The 21,885-nt window shown below is 34.4% G+C and overlaps 2 protein-coding genes across 8 annotated transcripts in view; one reads left to right on the top strand and one right to left on the bottom strand.

The window, feature by feature from the left end:
- LOC142351537 (sialin-like) overlaps positions 1–21,885 on the bottom strand; it is a 438,741-nt gene that overhangs the window by 206,916 nt on the left and 209,940 nt on the right. The window lies entirely within an intron of this gene.
- Positions 1,690–21,885, top strand: part of LOC142352077 (uncharacterized) — a 32,229-nt gene continuing 12,033 nt past the window's right edge. Inside the window, exons 1-3 of one of the 5 annotated variants that reach the window (XM_075404440.1) lie at positions 1,690–1,833; positions 13,171–14,227; positions 19,046–19,289. In XM_075404440.1, coding sequence (XP_075260555.1) covers positions 13,932–14,227; positions 19,046–19,289 — 540 coding nt within the window. In that variant the 5' untranslated portion in view covers positions 1,690–1,833; positions 13,171–13,931. Of the gene's footprint in view, positions 1,834–12,061; positions 12,352–12,422; positions 12,600–13,073; positions 14,228–19,045; positions 19,290–21,885 lie in introns of those variants that run through there. The other 4 variants (XM_075404438.1, XM_075404436.1, XM_075404437.1 and 1 more) reach the window with 4 other exon arrangements.

The following is a 21,885-nucleotide window of genomic DNA, read 5'->3' as shown; positions in this document are numbered from 1 at the left end:
AGTTCACATGAGGTACCGTTTCTCGTTGAACAGGTAGTGGAATTTATATTAAAAGGTAATGGAAACGATTTACATCGAGTATAATAGCAGAGACAAATTCAACAAAGAAGATAGCGTTGTTGATTACCGAAGATAACATTACAATATCATCATGGATACCTAAGATAAATCATATAAAATTTTAAAAAATAAATAATTAAAACAAAAAATGCTGGACAATTTGTCGCACATGACATATGGAAATTGGAATATTTGGCTTTAGAACTTTAGAACAGCCCAATCTTGCTATCAGCTCTTATAACAGACGGAAACAAAATTTTATTATCTTTTAAAGAGATTTTGTATGAATGATTAGAAAATTTAGAATTTGGCGCTGCCATTTTTTCGTCTTTATGCTGAAGTAAAAAAATTTAGATCATATAAACATATGGAATATGCACAATCGCAAAAATAGATGTGTTATCTTAATTTGCAATTAAATTTTTGAAGTGCATGCTTTTGTTTACCTTAATTCTCATTTTTGGCACCTAATGGAAAATACAATAAAGAACTTTAGTTTTTTGTACCATCTAAAAATTGATCATTAATTAATAAACAGGAGACGAAATAGTGTTTTGGACCTAATGATCTCTTTGCTCCGGAAAACTTTCTGGTCACATGGTGTTGAATATTGCGATGACTAATAAGACTCATGCGTCACAAGGGTTTTTTGGTAGAGATGAATAAAGTTAGGTAAACCTGATTTTTGTTCAAATCCAAGCACAGACTTTAAACCTGATTCAACTAAATTTCTCGAAAAAAAGATCAATTAGTTTGTTTTTAGAGCCTTAATAACCGATGGAAAAGTTATTGTTGCGCTCTCAAAATTGCTACTCTTGATGTTGATCTATAATCTTTCTAATGCTATCATTTAAACCCCATAGCGCTTTTACTTGACCTATTCGCAGAAAACAGGTGGTCTTTCTAGCGTAAATTATCATGAAAGTTGTTAGAATTCTTAATCCGACAGAAAAGATTTATTTGAGACCACATTTCGTTCATCAGCATCAATAAGACCAAATAGCAACCAGTTTTTTTTTGCTAATTTTTCTATAAATGCTTCTTGACCAAGTGAGAAACAAACCATTATAATCTTTATACTTCCACCTGATAAATTATGAGTTTGAATTATAATATTAACCTGATTTATAACTCAGTGTTGAAAGCAAAATGAGAGGGAAAATAAAGAAAAGGGAAAAAAACAAAACCTGATATCGCTCTGGCATAAAATTTCATCTCTAGAGTCCCTTTTTACAATCTTGAATTTGCATATAGTTTCTTTATCTCCCCCTCTCATTCAAAGAGTCTATAATAAGTATATCTCTTTATACTCTCAAATAATAAATTGGAGAGGTAATAAAATCCGCAATAAACAACCCACGCAATAAAGTAAACAAACAAAAACTACACCGGGAAAGGGAGAAACTGAAAACTAAAAGAGGAATTATTATTTGTTCATAAAAAGTATGGCTGCGTGGTCGTTATTGCAGCTTTTATGTATTTTTGTGCTGCACGTGGTTGTTATATTTGTTGCTCTTTTTATTGCCGAGATAATAACCTTCATAACTTGAAAATGATAACCTTTTGTAGTGAAAATTTCCCATTACTCAATACTTTGGTATCATTTTTCAGCTAGACTTTGACGGGTCTTCTTTTCCTGTTTGAACTAATTTCGTTTTATATGAACATTTTCTCTCGTTGTTCTTTTGCCTTGGATTATCAGATAAAAAATTATTCGATTTGTTTCTGTTCCCTCTACACAGAACAAACCACCTGGAGATTGAGTTTGAAAATGTAAAATTTAGGGTAGCATAACCGAGGAGGAGGAGGGGGGGGGTACAGCCCAGGCCGATGTGTCAACGCTACAAATTGCTTAAAATTTGAAGAAATGTGGTGAATGCCGTAGAAAATCAAAACTCACCGCTATCATCACGATAACAAATTGTAGGGTTTTCTGCGTTAAAAAATATTTTTCTTCGCAAATCTTAAACATTTTCTTTGTAAAATCTCGATCTGGGATGCACGCTAACAAAACAGAACAATTTAAAAATCTTATTTGTTCTTAGTTAAAACGACAAGTACAACCAGCCAAACAGTTACCCACTGAAACAAAACCTGATGACCTTGCTGAGACATCTCAGATAATAAAACTCTCGACAAAACCTGTAATTCATTATCAAGAACTATGTAATATTCAATTCTTATTTTTTAAAGTTTTTATCGTATTTAATTCTTATCAAGATAATTTGCTTAATTTACAACATACCAATTGCCATATAAGTATTTGGACATTCGGAAATTTCTATTGCAAATATCAGCCATTATCAGAATTTTGGTCATTAAGCACAGAAGAAACAACAAACAATTCGGCAGGGAGAACTTAGGTGTTCAAAAGAGTTTAATTACTTCTCAGACGCCCATTGATTTTGTATTTTGACATTACAGACGAGGAACTTCCTTTCAAATTGTTTGTTCACAATGGTTATACCTATCGTCTGGTGTTAATTTCTGTCTGTTGTGTTTTATTTTAGTCTTCAGTTTTTACTCAACGCTCATTGGGTGAAAAAAAGTTTTTGTAAAAGTTGTCAATATTCTTTCAATGAATCAAGCGAACTCCCTTCTGATTTAGCGGGTTTTAAAAACATGAAAAAGTCCATTCGGGAACTCGTGCTAATAACATTGTTGCTGAACCCGAATAGCGGTGATCAACAAGGAGTGTATGAGTTTACAGAGAGTTTACAATTGTCACTTCACACAGCCAAACGTTTGAGTGTTTCTTGACAATTGACTGTGTTTTGACAAGGACTTCGATCGCAAGAGGAACAAATGAGAATCCCATTTTTGCGCAGATATCATTGTGGAGGCAATATTTTCGTTCATCTGCCGCATCAAGCGCGTGTCCATTCTTTGTAGCCGCATTAGTGAGAGAATTGGATTGCAGAGACCAAGTAACAGTAACATCAAATGCAGCAGGTTTCGCTGCTTCCCATGCCGGGACAAGGACGTATGAGAAACAATGATTGATTTTCGGGAATGAGGTTCTTTTTTCTACTACTGGTGAGAGGAGCGCAGATGAGCAAGGAGACACTATTTTATCTCGAACTCGCTCATGTTTTCCAATTGCGTCTTCTCGGCCGTGACACGCATTGGCAAGATCACCATAGATGTCATTAACTCCCGCTTTACAGAACGGGCACTTCTTTTCAGCGCGGTAGAAATAGACACCCAACCTGTTTTTTGCAACAACTGTATACTCATTTGGTTCCATATGAAGCCCAAAAAATGGAATAGGGGAGCAAAGAACAATGCTCCAGTGTGTCGAACAAACAATGAGAGAACTCGGGCGCATTTTTTTTCAGAAGCTGGATTCTCTTTGACACCTTGAAACTTTTCATCATCAGGAGCTTGTTGAATCGTCTGTCGACTTTGAAATGTCCAGTTGTGCTATAAAGGAATAGAGTCGTTGAAAAACTTTGCAGCATATATTTGAAACAAGATCTTCAGGGGAGAGAACAGAACCATCATATGATGCTTTATACTCGTCTTGACATTGCCGAAAATCCAGCCCTGATAGGGTTATCAGTAGGGTTGTTTGAGTCCAGGATTCTTCTGGAAGAACGGTTCCAAGGATATTATAAACATTTTAGCACTGTTGGGCATCAAATTCCTTTAAGGATTTGATAACTGAACTGGTGGGCATTTGACAACGCAAGGAATACAGCAATTTGAGATCCCCGATGCAATGGCTTAGGATATCTAAGGCAAACTGAGGGTCATCAAGGTAATCAAAAGTTTTCGAAAAGTGCCCTTATTTTCCCTATCTCTTCGTAAAGTTTTATGGAGAATAAGTCTGAGATCCTAACGCAGCTCCTAGCACCTCAAGGCCCGAAATATCATTTCATTTTATTCTTATATCAAGTCTGTCTAAATCTACCGTGAAGCACAGTTCGCACTTATCGACCCTGACGCGGAGGCCACGATCACGTCCCACCTTGCATAGAAAGTTCAGTGATCTTATGAGATCGTCTTCTGAGCCCAACAGGACACCGTCATATGAAACCAGGTTGTTGAAGGTTTGGCTAAAATTTTTGAATTTTCTCAATAATGGGCCAGAGCGTGACAAAAAGCAAAGAGTCCAATGGGTCACTTTGTTGGATACCTCTTTTGTTGCTAATAACAAATTTGTCATAGAATAATTGGCTGTGTTGTGAATAACAGAAATTAATAAAAGCAGCAAGACTAAGCAATGAATTGGCAACTGTTTTCAGCATTTCACTGCGTTTTATACAATTGAATGCATTGCAGAACTCAATTTGCAAAATACCTGAGGTATTTGACGAGATGAGCATTTTTCCATACGAAAGCTTAGTAGAATTTATAATGGCTTCAGCTCCTTCCTTTCCTCCAACACCCGACTGCCGGCTCTGTAAGTTCGTTTTCTCATGAATTTGATTCCTTGGCTAAACATTTAAGCTGTTAACCTCCTCAAGATTTTTTGGACAACCGCGGGCAAATACCGTCTTCCTTTTTCAACAATGCTGATAGCGATGGACTACAATGAGCTTGTGAAACATATTCAAGAAGTTCCCCACTGTAACTTATGTTTACCAGCTTAGTCAGTTCTTTCAAAGCTTTTTAAGACTGATCTGAAGCTGTACAGCTTGCAAAAGATATTGGGGAAACAATTTTGAGGGACCAGCTGCTGTAAACTTAAAAAAACGAGTTCAGCTGTTCCATAACATTTTCTTCACTGAATTGATAAGCTTGTCATAAAAAATTTTTGACTGCGATAGGCTTTTTTCAGTGGGACGCAATTGTTTCCGAATATCGAGAGTTGCCTTTTTGACTGGTGCAAAACATTCAAAATCTTTGCACGTTTGATAATCTCTTCGAAATTTGTATCGTTTGATCGTTTTGATTGCTTCAAAGACCAACCTTTGTTCCATAGCCATCAAAAATTTCCTCTGTTCCAAACATTTGTTCTTTCAAGATGTCGTTGGTCGATGTTTCGCCTTTGCTTTTGCTCTCCTCTATTACTGGCACGAAGAATGCATTTGGATAATCAGAACAATTTTTTTTTCAACTTTTTTTGTGTTGGTATCTTCAATGCAATCTGTAATGACGTCAGAGAAAAGCTCTGACCATTTGTGTCGTACATGAATAGCGACATAGCGAATAGTTAGGACTATGGTGTGCAGTAGGGTTTCTAAGACTAGAAGGTTAGTTTTTGTGTTATTTTTACGGAGTTCAAACTAGCTAATGCCTTGTCTAAATATATCGCGCTCTCGGTATTAGCTAGCAGATCGTCCACTTGGTCTTATAGTTCCATTGAGATTCTTTTCTTAAAAGATTCTTTTATTTTTTAAAGGTTGTTAGAATCACCAAAAAGACCATTTTGATCTATGAGTCGTAATCAGGGCAGCATCCAATGTGCCTAACTGTCGTTTCTTCCAAAAGGTTTTCCAACACCTGGATCTTATATAATTTGTCGGCTTGTCAGGAAAAAACAGAGCCAGTTGAAATGTGAAAATTTTATTGATTGTAGGGTTGGACATCCGTTTAGTTAGGCCACGGCTTGTGTTGTGATTCACGTCATTCTCGGAACAAATGTTTGATTTCTGATGTGCTTTTTTGATTTTCAAAACTTCTTTTGCTCTTAAATTTTATTTCATTTTGGGGCGTTGGAAAAACTGTGTTTAAAAAGGCAAAATAGAACTTCTCCTCTGTATAGACTGCCACAGTACTAAAAACTGGAATTATCTCACCCCGAAATCTGGGACTTCGTAATTGGGGAATCCGTGATTGCAGTTGTGAATGGCCAGAGACCACATACGCAGCAGGAGACGGAAGTCCCTTCTGTGATTTCGCAGCCAATCACGGACTTGATTCTATTCCTGTGTATATATAGTAGATACACAAAATATTCTAATCAGTCTAAAATATAGTTGCATATTCTATACAGCATTGACTCTGACAATAAAAACCCATCTCGCAGTAGTTGAGATTTACCGTCAATCTTTTCCAGATTGGGTGAGTCTTATATAGTTAGATATGTCTACTTCGCGGAAAAAAACCGGCAGTTGTCTCTGTCAAAATAACTTTAAGGCTGTAAAACGAAAAACGTTGATGTTTTGCTGCAAATGCCATTTCAGATCTTGTTCTGATCAGCCACTTTTAACATGTCTCTTATAAAGGCTATAGAGTTTTATTTCAATAGTTTTGAATGTGATTTTACACTTTCATATAACTAATTCTTTTAATTGCTGTCAACATCATTACAAAACATTTATAAGCTTCAAATTTAAAAAATCTCATTGTCAATGTTTACTTAGATTGTCATTCCACTGCATTCAAAATGCACGCAGTATAAACAAGTGTCAGATTTTCGACAATTATCAAATGCTTTGTTCTTTTAGGACCAAAAGCAGTACAGCAATTACAAGGGTTCAAAAATTGACCAAAGTTATTCTGACAGTCTCACGTAAATAATTCTGCCATAAAGTTAAATGGAAAAATGATTCTGCATAGCAATAAACACTAAGAAAATCCACACAACTAATAAGCAGCGAAACTTCACAAAAACAACTCCTCTCAAAAGAAAACAATTGCACGTTAGCTTTCAGAAAAAAAAATGTGTTTTGTTTTCTCTTATGAAATGTTTTGTTTGAAATCTTTAATTCTTCAGTTTTTAGTTTTGTTTTTCGTACATGCATCGAACTGCGTATCTGTGAAATATCAGAGAAAGCATTCTATTTTAAATTTACTCTACTTTTAAATAGGAACAAATTTGAGAAAAGTGTTCAAATCGTGAATTAATACATATCTTTGTTATAAAACTTTGATTCGGAATCAAAAGTTTTTGCTCATTAAAGGTTCAAATAAGTAAGTTTTTGGTTGAAGATTTCTTCATTCTTCTCAATCGCTCTCTATAACATCAGTCCTGTTCTCCTTAAGTTTCAGAATTTTTCTCGTTTCAGTCTTCATTGAAGTCTTGAAAATTATTTATGTTCTCCCCGCTCAATGGGTGATACAATATTTACAAAAACGAAGGTCCCCTCTCATTGGGCGACTTTTCTCAAAAGACTCCACTCTTCTTGGAGATCACAATGTTTGCCCATAATAGAATTTGTCCAAAAATATTGCGAAAGCTGGGGTTACGGGACTCGTGCAAGCAACAATGTAGCCGATCCTCGTACAATCACAACGGAAACCGACTGAGCCAATCTATCAAAAGCGATAGCATGTCCCTGCGACTGATAACTCCTGCTGTCAGCTAACAGAGCTATGCGCTTTAACGCTTTCTTGAGAGTAACTGACAGACCACCCAATGACTCAACAGCAAGAGAAACAAACAAAATTCCTTGCTCAGAGCAATTTTTTCGTGTTGTGCATACTTTCGCTCTTCGGCTGCTTCAATCGCGTAACCAGACTTCTCTGCCGCATGATTTATATGGTTTGGTTGCAGTGGAGAAGTTACGGTGGCGTCTAGAGCAGCTGGACGACCTGATTTCCATGAAGGCAGAACTATGTCGCCAGGGCGAGAACCGTTTCCTGCAATAAGGTTCCGTTTTTCGATGACTGGAGACAAGTTAGCTGCTGAGCAAGCTGATGCAAAACGGTCACGAATCCTGTCATGCCGAGAAATTGCATCCCCTCTTCCGGGACAGATGACGGCGTGGTCACCAAAAGTGTCAAGGGTCTCAGATTTTAAAAAAATAACAAAATTCAGCCGGAAGAAAAAGGTGAAGATGATTTGATCTGTTATTTATCCATATCAAATGGAGAGAATATTTTTTTGCTTACTATTAAAACATTTATCGAGAGATTAGACGTAAAGAATTATTGCTAAGCAATTTGAAAACAAAAATTGCACTAAGTTGCTGAATAAAATAATTAGATTAATTTTGGTAAAGTTCAATGTTTTTGCAAATAAGAGATTTAATCAGCTTCGTTGTGGTTTCCTACTATGCGACAAAAAAATGAGCACAATAGATCTTACAAAAAGAATTCGGCTATAAAGGCGGGGAAAGTTATTTTACTTAGTCTTGCAAATAAATAAAATGCCTAGGAAAATGGTATCGGGAGACAATATGTGTGATTCTGCAACTACCAACCTTTTTTTCAAAAATTGCTAAATTTTCGGTACAGATTCTGAGCGGATATTGAAACGGAAAGAGACAATTTCATTACAAAATTTTTAATTTCTTAAAAAGGAGGAACAGGGAAAACTTCTTTGAAATTTTTGAGCTATCATTGTTTTTTCATGCAGAAAAGCTAACTGTTTCTAATTGTTTACAAAAGTTCAAAAATTAATGATTCATCGACTTTTTTAAAAAGATTTCATCTTGTTTTTTGTAACCTTTTTTGTTTTAGCAGCGATTAGTACATCTTCTAGCGTTATAAAAGTACACGCAGTTATAAAAATTGTTGTTCAATACCCATTGAAAATGAGATATAGGATTGTAATTTTTAATAGGTTATGTTGGCATGCAGTGAGGGCCTGCGCAGGATTCAATTACTGAATTATTGCGAATATTTTCATCTGGTGGGTGGAAATATATCTGTTTTTGCTGATAACTTCTACCTAAACTTTATACTTACCATTTTTTCTAAAACTTTGTTTCGCTCTACCTTAGAGTGGGAATAAAATTGGTCCATTGACAGTTGGGTGTTGTAATGTTTGAGAAGAATGAACGTGCCTGCAATTTAGTTATGATACAAGGAGCCTCGTTAATTTGCTTCGCATATGATGTTCCGACCCGCGCTCATCTAAATTTTTTACATAACTGTCAACCAAAAGAAATGATAATCGTTACTCATACTACTAAATGAATTACATAATGCCATGCCTCATTACAGCGATCACGAGATCTCACTACATTAATAAGACTATGAGAGAAAAAATAAACAAAATAAGCAAAAAGAGAAAAACATTTTTTATGGCAAAAATTCAACATCTGAGCTGAAAAGCACCTAGTTTAAAAAAATTGTTACTCATACGACTAAATGAATTACATAATGCCATGCCTCATTACAGCGATCACGAGATCTCACACCATTAATAAGACTACGAGACAAAAAAAAACAAAATAAGAACAAAGAGAAAAACATTTTTTACGGCAAAATTTCAACATCTAAACTGAAAAGCACCTAGTAACAATGTCAAAACACAATCAGAAAAAACTTAACTTAATTAAGGAAGCCATTAAAATCTTTCGCTATTATCTGAATGGTTTTTAACTACACAAATTTATTTTTTCGTTACTCCAAAGCAGATGGGACTTTATAGATGGGACTTTATAGTAAAGAGACTCGGAAACAAGTTGACAAAAAGAAGCAATAATGAGGCGAAATTCAAAAATCAACCAATATTTTTAAAACCAAATAATTACAAACGTTTTAAAAACCATTTGCTTTTAACGAAAAAAATTTCAGCTAAATTAACTTAAGAAGTTCTTAAAAAACAATACAATCTTTTTTGGGCTCGACTAAGCCACAGAAACGGACTAAATTTGAAGAAAAATTGTAAACATTACAAACAATTTGAGAAAACACAAATTAAGGAAGCCATTAAAATCTTTCGCTATTATCTGAATATTGTTTTTGATGATATATATATATATATATATATATATAGATGATAACTAAACTATTTCAATTAAAACTATACTGAAAGATGAAATATGTTGAATTGAATCTGATTCGATAACCATTAGGATCTGTTATTACGCGAATATAACACAAATATTGACCACTAACAAAAATTTTTATGAAAACGCTTATTGTTCAACAACTACAAGATCAGTTAAGTACTAATAATAGCTATTTTCATTTTCAAACTACAAGCAAGTCAATGGAGACTCTCAATGATGAGAAATAGATACAGGTTGACAACTATAACAACAAAACCTAAAAAGTTTAAAAAATGCTTGAAAACAAAATGCTATCATAAAGTTTTAGACTATTTGCTATAAACTTACTGCATTGAGTAAATTCATTCCTTTAACACTCAGTTAGAGGTTTCTTAGACCAATCAGTATTTCCGACTAAATAGAGAATAAAACAGGCAAAAACAGCAAATTGAAAAAAATTATTGAGAGAGAAAAGTATGGAAGCCATTAAAAAATGATCTATTCATAAAAACATTTTATTTTTCAATTAATTTTTAACAACAATCAAATTCTTTTTCGTAAAAGTATGACTTCAAAAAACCAACAAACATGAACAAATATATTATTGTTTCGAAATTTTTAACAAAACCCGTAGTATCAAAGCTAGTAATTTCAAACGCTTTCAACTGAAATCAACAAATAATAAGCAATAATAAGTTATGCTCTGAAAAATCAATAGTTTGCTTCATTCCTTAATCATCAAAAACTCATCACACTAGGCGGAATGACTATGAAAACGTCAACAAATACAGGCAAAAACAAAAAAGTCAGCAGAAAAGTGCAAGAAGATATTGTCGAAGCCATTAAAAACATACGTTTTTATCTACAAACTTTATCTGCAAACTTTATCTAAGATCTGTTGAAAATCTTTTCTATGCCAATAGTAATTGGAAATAATGAATAATGTGATAAGATTTCGAAAGGATTTAAAATCATGAAAAAAAACTAAAAGTTTTAAGAAAATTATGAAAAGTCGTGACATTCAAGTCATAAAGAAAATAGTTAGAATATAAATCAACTAACTAGAGGTATTTTGATTGCAGTAGAGAGGAAAGGGGCCCTGTCAATAGTGAGACTGACTTACAGTTTGCAGAAATATGTTTAAGACCAGTTAATGTTCAAAAAAAATTTTAGAAAATTTTTTTGAATTCTTAACAGCCATTAGCTGTTCACTCAAATTACTACATAGGTTTGATTGCTGCTCTCTAACATGTCTCCTGCAATTTAAGTCAGCGAGTCTATTTCACAGGACTACATAATCTGATTAAAATCACAAAACGAAAATCAAATTTTCAAAAAAAAAATAACGAAAACTCAGAGTCGGAGCAACAAAAAATTGGGCGATTCCTTAAAAAAGAATTATTTGTTCATTGGGCATTATTTGACTGTAAAGAAAACTTTTTTTAAACAGAAACCGGATTGGAAAAGTGACTAGACTCCAAAAAACTAGAACTAAAAAAATGAAAGTGTTTTTAAATTAATAGCTGTCAAATAGAAATCGTTTTTTTTTTATAGTAAACTTCCCTATGAGACGAAAACTACTCTTTTCATGGCTTTTCGTCTATTAGAAACACAAGATTGTATCATTTGTAGCATAAAATGTAATTTTGAATTGATATGTTTATGGAAAAAATCCTAATTTGAACAAAAAGTGAACAATTTCATGCCAAACATCACGTGTTCACACAAAACTTTAAACCTCGATAACTACCCGAAAAACACAAAATTCAAAAAAAAAATCTTTCTTATTCCGAACTCTAAACTGGACGAGCTTTTTAAGGATACCACTCGCATTTCTCTACGATGAATATATCGATCGGCCAAAATTGTCTGAACGAAAAAAACCATTTGAGTTAGTTCCTCCACCCCACAAGTGGGATCGGAACAATTATAACATCAGGAGAGAATTGTGTGCAATTTACACAGCTGCAGTTTTTTCTTTCCACTGCCTTATAGTTTGATCACCAAAAGTTTGGTCATCCAAGCTTTAGAAATGAGCAAGTTTGAATTCAATTTCGCTGAAAAAAAAACTGCATTCGCGTGAAACAAGATCCCCAAAATAAAACAAAACTCGGATATTTTCCGGATGTGTTTGTACTCCCCATCCACCCCAAATTAGTGTGTGCATATTATTGGCATCCCCATTTACACACACAATTGTTATGTAATGGCAGGTGCTAACGGGGGGGGGGGGGGGGGTCAAACAGAAGAACTCCCAAAATTCTTTATACGTTAATTTTATTTCCAACTCCAAGCTTTATTGTTTTCTAAGCTACACCTGACGTTGATTGGCAAAACAACACTTTACGATTGATACTTGTCAGTTGTTATATTCTTGCATGAACAAATGGTTTAACACAGTGTGAATTAACAAAAACAAAACACAAGAACGTCATATAAAATGGTTAAGATAGTCGACAAGCGTGAAGGATTTTTTCTGAAAAATCGTACCGGCAATTAGCCATTTAACCGGAGAACCGTACCGTTTTCTGGCGCACAAAAACACTCTCGTCGACTACTATTGTATGGATAACCGAAAATTATTCCCTACTCTTTGTTAATTCAGGCTACAAAAATAATGGAGCGTAAACGTAGCTTAATGCACTGCCAAGGAATTGGTATTGTTGATTCGTATGTTATGGTTAGTATATCTATAACTAAAATTCGTTCATATAAACATACCTTTTTTGCATAAAACATAGGCACAGACATTTATGTTTGTTGGTGTATCATAGCATCATTGAAGCAGCACTGCTTTGTTTACTTTAAAAACAACATCAACACTTGCCTAGAATAATAATACACTCGACCAAATGTCCATAATAAATTTATTCAACCGGGACATACGACTGTATTTGTCTTTTTTTCTTCCAGCGACCTGATTTTCCGGTAATTTTTCCCAATTTCCCAGCCCTCATTTGTCTGTGTAATAATTCAGCTCTAATTGGGTTATCATAGTCTCATTTTCTTCTCTCTAATTCAAAAGAGTTTTGCTTGCTAGCCATCAGTGCAATAATTTTTCTAGTAAATAGAATTTCAACAGAGTTCATGAAAGTTCGAATTTTGTTCTGCGTATGAGATTTTACTATTAATAATTTTAATACTCAAAATGACAATTTAAAGTTGTAAAACTAGAACTGAAATGCTGGTGTGTAGAACTTAATATGACACAAGAGCCTTTTTCTCAGAACGGGGTGAAATGCAGCTTTTTTCCAGGAGGGGTTGTATGTATTTTTTCGAAAAGGCAGCGAGAAGAGGGCTGGGGGGGGGGGGGGTGTTAAATTTAAATTCATAAAGATTACATGTGGTCGCCTAGGTAATAAAAAAAGACTTCAAATCGTCAATAAGTTCTTTCAATCGCAGTCTTTTTAATTGCTGTCCCCGGAAAATTTCAGCAAAAATCAACTCTGAATTAAGTTTAGTTTTAATGTTGTTCACATTGCGTGTTATTCTGCTTCAGGCTTCTAAGAAATCACCTCAAATTTACATTACGACTTTGGGCTTCTAATTTGCAAAAAGTTGTGTATTTATATAATTGTTTATTTATTTGGTTTCTTTTAATCGGTTTACTCGATATATTTATTGACCTTCATCTAACTTCCTCCTATTTCCCAAATCAGATCCATTTGATCCATAGACATGTAAACATCCGTTGCTTATCTTTTGTCATTTCATGTGATTTTTTCGCCATTATTCGGGTTTATTTTGTCGTTTGGTATAATTTTTATCCCGCTGCTTTTTGTCAGTTTGTTAACATTTCTTGTTAAACATGTCTTTTTCAGAATAAATTAGTTACCATTTATAATTCCTGTTTAGACAAGCTGTAGTAGTGTATTAACATTGTGAGTCTGATAACAAATCAGTACTGAATCATAGTATTTCCAGTCTGTTGCTGGCTATCCCAGGTTAAAGTGCCATGTTCAGACAGTCCCAGCGAGAAAGTTCTCAGTTTCAGACTTTCGTGCTTTCTTGTTCAGATTTTTGTGCGTTTTTCGATGTTTTCCAGATTTGAACCCCTTGTAGTCTTCCAAATATTTACTCAAGATTTACTTATCTTATTGATATTTTCTCATTTTAAATGTTTCTCACCAAAAATTTTCATTTAATTCACTGTTGAACTGACTTTCAGTTTTTAACATTCCGTCAAAAATTTATCTTATTCTAACCGACTCTTCTGCGCAAAAATTCGGCTAAGCGGCCGTTCCGTTAACATTCTGCAGGATGTTATCGCTTACAGTTCTCATGACATGGTTTTGTGGATTCGCCTTCGTGTTTCTACTTGTGTTCTGCTGTCTATTTGGCCGATCACCCAGAAAGAGTAAACAGAAGCAAAGCTTAGAAGGGACTAAAAAGAACAGTGGACATACTTGTTTGGGTGTGTGGGTGTGTGAAGACCACGCGGTTGGGGAAGTACCACACCCCAAGATCTTGTCAAAATGGTACCAGCCTCCATCGATAGATGATACTATTGATGTGTATGTCAAGATTCAGCATATTCTGCAGAAAGAGTTGTCAAGGTAAGTCGACGCTGTTATTCATAGTCGAGAGGTAGAATAAGCAAAATGTTTTGTAACGACCAGTTACGCGTGAAAAATTTCTAATTATTCAATGTCAAGGTTCATAAGCAACCCATGGACCGAATTAGGGTTATAGCTTGAATGGTTTCGATTGCTCTGACGTGAATCGTTTTTAATAACAATTGATTGAAGTATAAAACAAAATAGGTAAAAAATAGTTGCAACAAAATAAAAAATATATAAAACAACTTAATATAATTCTCCTTTATTAATTTCGGATCTGATTTTATGGAATCAGAAAAATTCTAATTTGTTTCTGAAAACAAAAAAAAAATGACAGTTCTTATCCTACTGTTTAACCATTTTTTAGTGCTGAAGAATAATAAAACTGTTTGTAATTGTTTCTTGGTAACCGAATATCTTGTTTCGTTTTTGTATACACTGAGGAACAATTGAATTCATACCAAATCTCGATTTCCTAAATCATTTCATGCAGCATCTGAAAATTTGGAACAAAGAATCTTTCACTATTCCTTATTTATTTCTACTGCAAAGCAATTTATCAGTTTTGCTTGTGCCAATTGTAGGCTTCTTTCAAAAATTTTGCAATAATTCTATTCTAGTGAAAACAAAGAGGCTCGGTAATGTACGTACGCATATAATGTTCCGACCCCGCTCATCCACACTCTTGGCTCAATTGGCTACAAAACGAAAGCGAAAACTTTCAAAAAATACATTTTGTTCAATAAACCACAATTGTGATACCATAAAGCCACGCTAGAGGGCCGATGTTACCTGCTGTTAATAGGACTACTAGAAAATACAATAACAAAAATCAAATAACAAACATTAATTACGACCAAAAAACTTTTAATTAAGATTAAAAACTCGATCTCTATATTAAAAAAATAACAAATCAAACTCGCATTAGATAAAAGCTTAACGAAAAGAAACAAACTAAACTTCATTTAAAAAGTTCAAAAATATGTTTCCATTTTTAAAAACAATTTTTTTCAAAGTGATTAGTATCAGTAAATATTAACTGAAAATTTTAACTGAAAAATGTTCTTTTATATCTTCATACAAAACAACTGAGGTCTGTCATTATCCAGTATACGTTATACCATTTCAAAATAAAGAGAATTATCGGCAAAATAAAGAAATTCAAATAGACTTTGCGCGAAAATGACAGTGAAGCCGTTAAAACCACAAATCTGTCACTAAGAGCATCCAGATCTTGCCATTGCACAAAAAGCAAATGGGACCTACCATTAATGTTAGGACCTACCAATAGTAATTCATAAGAAAACAAAAGCTTTGCATTATTGATAAACTGTAAAAATTTAAAAAAATCGCAAACATTTTATAAATCTCATTGTAAGAGTAGTAACAAAGCCAAGAAACAAACAACTGACACTAAAACTGTTGCAACGATTTAAATATAGCTCACTGGAAACGCGCTGTTACCTGTCTTTACAGAGGAAATTCTATAAATCGACCCCAAAACGATTTATGAAACTGGCGAAGCTCAAAAATCCAAATATGTTTTTGACAACAAAATTTTTCAAAAGCATTGCAAAAAAGGATTTCAACGAAACAAATTGATGAAACACCCCAGGAAGCCAATTGGGACTGTTTTTAATGAGACTAAGTCAAGATACTACAAAATAACAATTACAGGCAGAAGCATAAACTTCACAAAAAATTTTACGACAACACAGTGTTTTAGTGGCCCTGTGATTTTAGGTTATTATCTGCAAGAACTGCACACCATTACTTGGTTCTTATTTTACAATCAATGGGTTTTCCCTATGAAAGGATTACGTAGACATCTCAACAAATAGATGCCCAAATAATGAAAAGCATAGAAATGTCGAAATTTTTTTATGAAACTATATCGTCAAAGCAATCAGTCAAAACATATAAAAAACAAGAAAAAATCTTTGAATTAACAAAAGTGGTTGAGACTTCTGAAAGAGAGGTTGGTTACATGATGACAAAAACAAAAGCAAAAAAGAGACAGTTGAAAAAGCCTTTAAAAATATTATTTTGAAAGTCATAAAAACAAATAACCAAAAACCGAGCTCTTTGAAACGTTTCAATTATACGTCCTGGGGATTCAATAAAGACCTATTGTTATAAGTTATATGTCGTACAACAAAAAAATACAAATATAGGTGAGGATTTAAAAAAATCAACTTTTTTTTGCAAAAGAATTGTGTGTCAACCAAATACCATAAAATATCACGCAAAAACAATTAACACGTTCAGATACACTTTTTCTCAACACTTGTGCATTGTTGGTTTCAATTCTCTTTCAATTGGACCTGTCAGCAATTCCTTGTCAATGCGATAACTCGACAAGGAAAGAAAATAAATTTACAAATCAATCAATTATGCTGAAAAAACAAAAAAGATTAAAACTCATAGTATCAAAACCCAGAAACCCTCAATTCAATTTTTACTGAGACTACGCCTGAAGTTGAAAAAATATGGTAAATAATTGAGAAATTGAGAAAATAATTGAGAAATTTAGACATTAGATAACAACTAAAAATAATGTCTATGTTAACTTTTATCTGTTAAAAACCAAATGGAGTTTTGATCTGAGAGACTATGTCATTGGACTACAAAAAGCATGACAGATAAAAAAGCAAAAACATAAGAGGTCCGTAAAGTTTTCCGAAAACAATTAGTCAGTCAAAAAAACCGTTAGCATAAATCTGAAATTATACGGGCCTGTGTCAATGGGTCTCACTTTTCTTAAATAGGATCTGCCAAAAGTTGAGTCCTGGTTTGATTTTCTTGTCAGTAATTTACATAAAATCTATAAATGCAGAAATATTTTGCTTTTAAAAAAGGCAGCTCGCCATTAAAATGTAAAAAAAATTGTTTAACCGTAAGGATCCATGATGAGATTATATAAAAAAATCATTAATTTTGTATAATTATCGAGTTCAAAATTGCTAAAAACTGGAGACGTTATATTTCAAGAAGACTATTAAGGCCGGCAGGAATACAACTAGCTCTTATTGAGCTCAACAAGGCTATGAGCGCAGTTTCAAAGTGTTCGCTTTCAGCAAAATTAAAGAAAGTGGGCTAAAAAAGTGGGCTTCCTCCCATTTTTGAGGAAATAAATTCTGAAAAAAATAGCATTAATTCTAGTCAACAACACAAATTGAACAAATCAGCAACCCTAATCTATCTTTAGAGATAAAACAAATAACACTACCATTAGCAATTTTAACATATTTTACCGAAAATTAACAAAAATTTTGAAAAGTACGGAAAATGTGAAATTAAACAAGGTAATGTCGTCTGCTATTCAAAACTCCCTTTAAAAATCGAAAATAAAGGAAATCTGTTTAATTCCATACAATACGCTGGATGGGTTTTCTTTTATTACAATCACAAATCTCTTTGATGATTATATCGATCGGTCAAAATTGTCTGAAAAAACCCTTTGAGCATATATATCAATATATTTAACAAAATTAAATGCAAAAATTTAACGGCAAATTTTTACTACGAAAAAAGAAAGCGCTATATGAGGGTTCAAAAAATCGCTTGTGCGAAGAAACTGGATGCGATAGCGCAGGGTTCATTTTTTGGCACACCAATACAACAAAAATTCTTATTTTATAATGAAGTTTTTAAAAATGAACATTGTCATCCTGATTTCAGAATTCTATTCTCTTGCTTGAAAATATCAAAAAAAATGTAGAACTTGTTTTGTGAGTTGTTTATTTTTTGTTCTTTTTGTCCTGTTATCTCCTAAAGAATTGTTATTTTCAGAGTTTTATCTTCAACTGACACCTTTACAGTAATTTTTATTTTAAGCTTGAGGCTGAAAAAATTTAAATCCCCAATATAAGTTCGACACAGCAGACTGTTGAGATAACCGGTTACAAAAGTTTTGTTTGGTGCCAATTGGAAATACACGTGAAAAAATCTCAGTGGCCAAAAATTAAATATGAGCTGCCGATTTAAATATAGAACTTAGTTTTTTCCTTAAAAACTTTCTTTGGGAGAAAAATTCTGGTAAAATGCTTGAAAACGTCACTTAAACAAAAAGCGCTAATCAATACTGCCTAATAAGCTCAGAAAAGTACAAAAGTTTTCTCTTTGAACACGTTGTTGAAAAATTTACAAAAAGTGGACGACTGCTTTTATTTATTACGCACTGGTTGTTGAGAATATTACGCCAGATTATTCAATACAAGCTTTCTACTGCTTCGTGTTTCTACGGAAAAACTAAAATGTGCAATTAAATTTTTCTCTACTTTTGTACTAAATTTTTTAGATAGATTTTGTATATTTTTTTTGTGAAAAACGAATGAAGATTTTTTCGAGAATATCTGAAAATGAAAAAAATCTTATCACACATAATTTCCGAGAGCAGTGCATTAAGATCAGATTTTTTAGGCAGAGTGATCGGTTGATCATGGAAAAATATATTTTAAATGTTGCAGCTGTTAAAAAATAAGGACAAATTTTGCTACTTTTCGCATAAGAAATCTATGTGATTTGTGTGAGCAATAATTTGATTGATCATATTTCACTTCGGTCTGATACTGCCTAAACATTAGTTCCGTGGCCTGCTAGACCCAAGTGACCTCTGATCAGACCATTTCCAGACTTTGCCTTTTGATCCGGCCTTTTTGCGACCATCGTTCAGGCCTTCCTGTGATCGTAGCACTTTCCAGACCCTCTAATTGGGTCGCATTATATTCCCCGTTTGCGACCCAAATCAGAGCTAGTTCACTTGGGTCTGGCACTTCATCCTGGGTGGTTTTTGTTGTTTGACTGTCATTTTAGGGAGAAATTATTCCTTCAAACCAGCGGGAATTGCGATGTCAAAGCAAGTGAAGTCGAGTGTCACAAGTCAGCTGAAAACAAGAAACAAGACTCAAATGGAGCTGCAGTCGATTCAGCATCAGCCAGTTCAAGGTCAAACAAAGATACTCATCATCCGCCATTCGGGGTCAATGACAGTTTAGAGGTCAATGCCAGTTTGCAATTGTCGCCTACAATTGCGTCATCGTTGCCACATTTCAGAGAGGTCAGTTGTAGTTTTTTTTCGAATTTCCAGGACTTTTTTTTCCAAAAGTGGACACATGATTCGAATTAACCATTAACCATTCGAATTTAAGCAATTTAATCAAGCATATTGGGACTATTATTCGACATCGAGGGCTTATGCTTGAAAAAAAACCCGAAAAAATTATGGTCCAGACCGTGTATTTATCGTCTCAGAGGGTACCCCCAGAAATTAATGGTCGAATCTTATTTCTACCACCTCACCCCGGGTCCGGTTTTGTTACTGTGTACAAAATTTGTTTGTCATCTCCTTATTTTTGGTAGAGTAAACATCCATTATACGTTTTTAGGATCAATGTACCTAGCTTAACTTCAGACTATGCCATACTCTAATGTGGCATAAAAAAAGTATCCTTAAAAACAGCGCTAATGCTAATATCAAAGTTTTCCGATGTTAAAATCTTTGTTCAAAAGTAATTCAAAACATTACATTTATAAAATAGCGTTCTCAATCAGGAGAGATAATAACATCTCCAATAAATATGAACTGGTAGCCGATACAAAGGAGGTGGTTATAGATATCTCAGTTGACAAAAAGTCTTCGCTCAAATAAAATTTTGGTCATATATTTTGCAACTTAAATTTGTACAAATTTGCAACACATTTGTACAAAATATCTTTTCCATTATCTTCCCGGACCTAACACCAAGTCAATTCCAGTACTGGACAAGTCTAATTTTTAGCATCATTTCATTACTGATTCAGAGCTATGATCATGTCATTTTTTAAACTTAGTAGTCTAAATCCAAGTCTGGGCTGAGACTTGGCAAGTCTAATCAAAGTCTGATTTAAAACTTGGCAAGTCTAAATCCAAGCCTGATCTCAGACTTGACAGTTCTAATCCAAGTCTCATTTAACACTTGGTAAGTCTAAATCCAAGCCTGATCTCAGACTTGCCGATTCTAATCCATGTCTGATTTAAGACTTTGTAAGTCGAAATGCAAGTCCGATTTAAGACTTAGCAAGTCTAAAATCAAATCTTGGCAAGTCAAAAATGGGTCCAGTTTTCGAACTAGATAACGTTTATAACTCGAACGACAGGAAAACGTTAAAAGAACAATTTTTATTCACAATAACATTATGTATTTTCAACGATTAGATCTTGTTCGAACACACAGAGCAATTCTCTTTTTTCGTACACATTAGATATCTAGATTAACAATGGCGGCAAAAACGCTAGAAATGACCTGTTAGCCTTTCGTGAGCCAATAGAAGTCAATTCAATTCATGTGTGACGTAATTTGGCCTTGCTTTGTCCTGAAAGTTAAAGCGTTCAATGTGATTTGTTACTCTAATAATGTTATATCTTTGTCATCTTAGTCTAAATTTGGCTAGTTCGGCCCAAAAACGCTCTCTATCAGTCCGTTGCTCACGGTACCTGTATTAGAATGCTGATTCTGCTTTGCCAGTTGGTCTTAGTTTGGGGGCTTGAACCAGCGATCATGTGATCAGGAGTCAAACGCTTTACCATCTGTGCTATGCGGCCTTGCTTAGTTGCACATTAAATTTAAATGTACTCGCTTACATTTCTCGCTTACATTTCTGCTTGCATGTCTGCTTACATTGCTCGATGTATGGATTTGTATTCACAACATCCTCTGGCCCAAAAATTCTGCACCAAAAACTGGAATCCTTTCAACAACGGGTCGGACATAGCTTTCGGACTTCGTTCTTATTGCAGTGGAACGGGCAACGCCACCATCACCAAAGGGAAGTTTTTTTAGATGCGTCCTAAATGAAAATGAACTCGAGGAGATGAATATTCGACAAACCACACCAGATCTTCTGTCTTCAGCTCACCTGCAGGCAATTCAGACGCTGCGGCGAACCATTTATTATGGCGATTCAGAGTTGGTACATTCTAATTGAAACATAGTTTCCAAATTCGGTCTGCATATGATTGGGCCCGGACATACCGCTTTCTGTGATCAAAGTTCTTACTTTCAATTTTTGAAGGCACCATACAAGAACGGAACCCAGGAAAGGATTGATGATTTGGAGTAATTACGTCCATTTCTGATGGATCATTGTTAACAGACGCCAGCTGTCGATTGTTGAGTGTCATTTCAACCAGTCAGAATGTTGTTTACAGCACCTCGTCAGTCAATTGGCGGTTACCAAGAATAGCGTATAGTTGGACAAACCGTACAATGCGTTCCCGCGAACTGCCAAGATGAGGAAAAGAAACAGGGTTAAAATGCCCTTTAATTTATTTCTGAGACATTTTGCTTTCAATTGTTTTCTGATTTAAGGATTTAAAGCCAGCTGACAACTCTTTCGCAGCATCAGTTTGTTTCGTTGTCTGACCATAGAGCTTGCGGTGTGCCTCTTCGTGCGATGAACCTTTCTATCTCCATAACACAGGAGCTGGTTTCCATAGAATTTAGTACTTCAAAATGGATTGCTCTAGTTGTAAGGCACGTGAAAAGAGACCCTCCTCGCTTCTTTGTTGAGCGCCTGACAGCGACAAAAGACGAGCTGAAGTAGTCTTTCCTGAGTTGGAGAAAGGAGAATTACCATAGGAGAGACACTCGACTGGTAGATCTGCCAACTTTGGC

This window comes from Convolutriloba macropyga, chromosome 13, assembly GCF_964194025.1.
Source record: "Convolutriloba macropyga chromosome 13, txConMacr16.3, whole genome shotgun sequence".
Lineage (NCBI taxonomy): Eukaryota > Metazoa > Xenacoelomorpha > Acoela > Convolutidae > Convolutriloba > Convolutriloba macropyga.
This window is presented reverse-complemented; position numbering and strand designations above follow the sequence as displayed.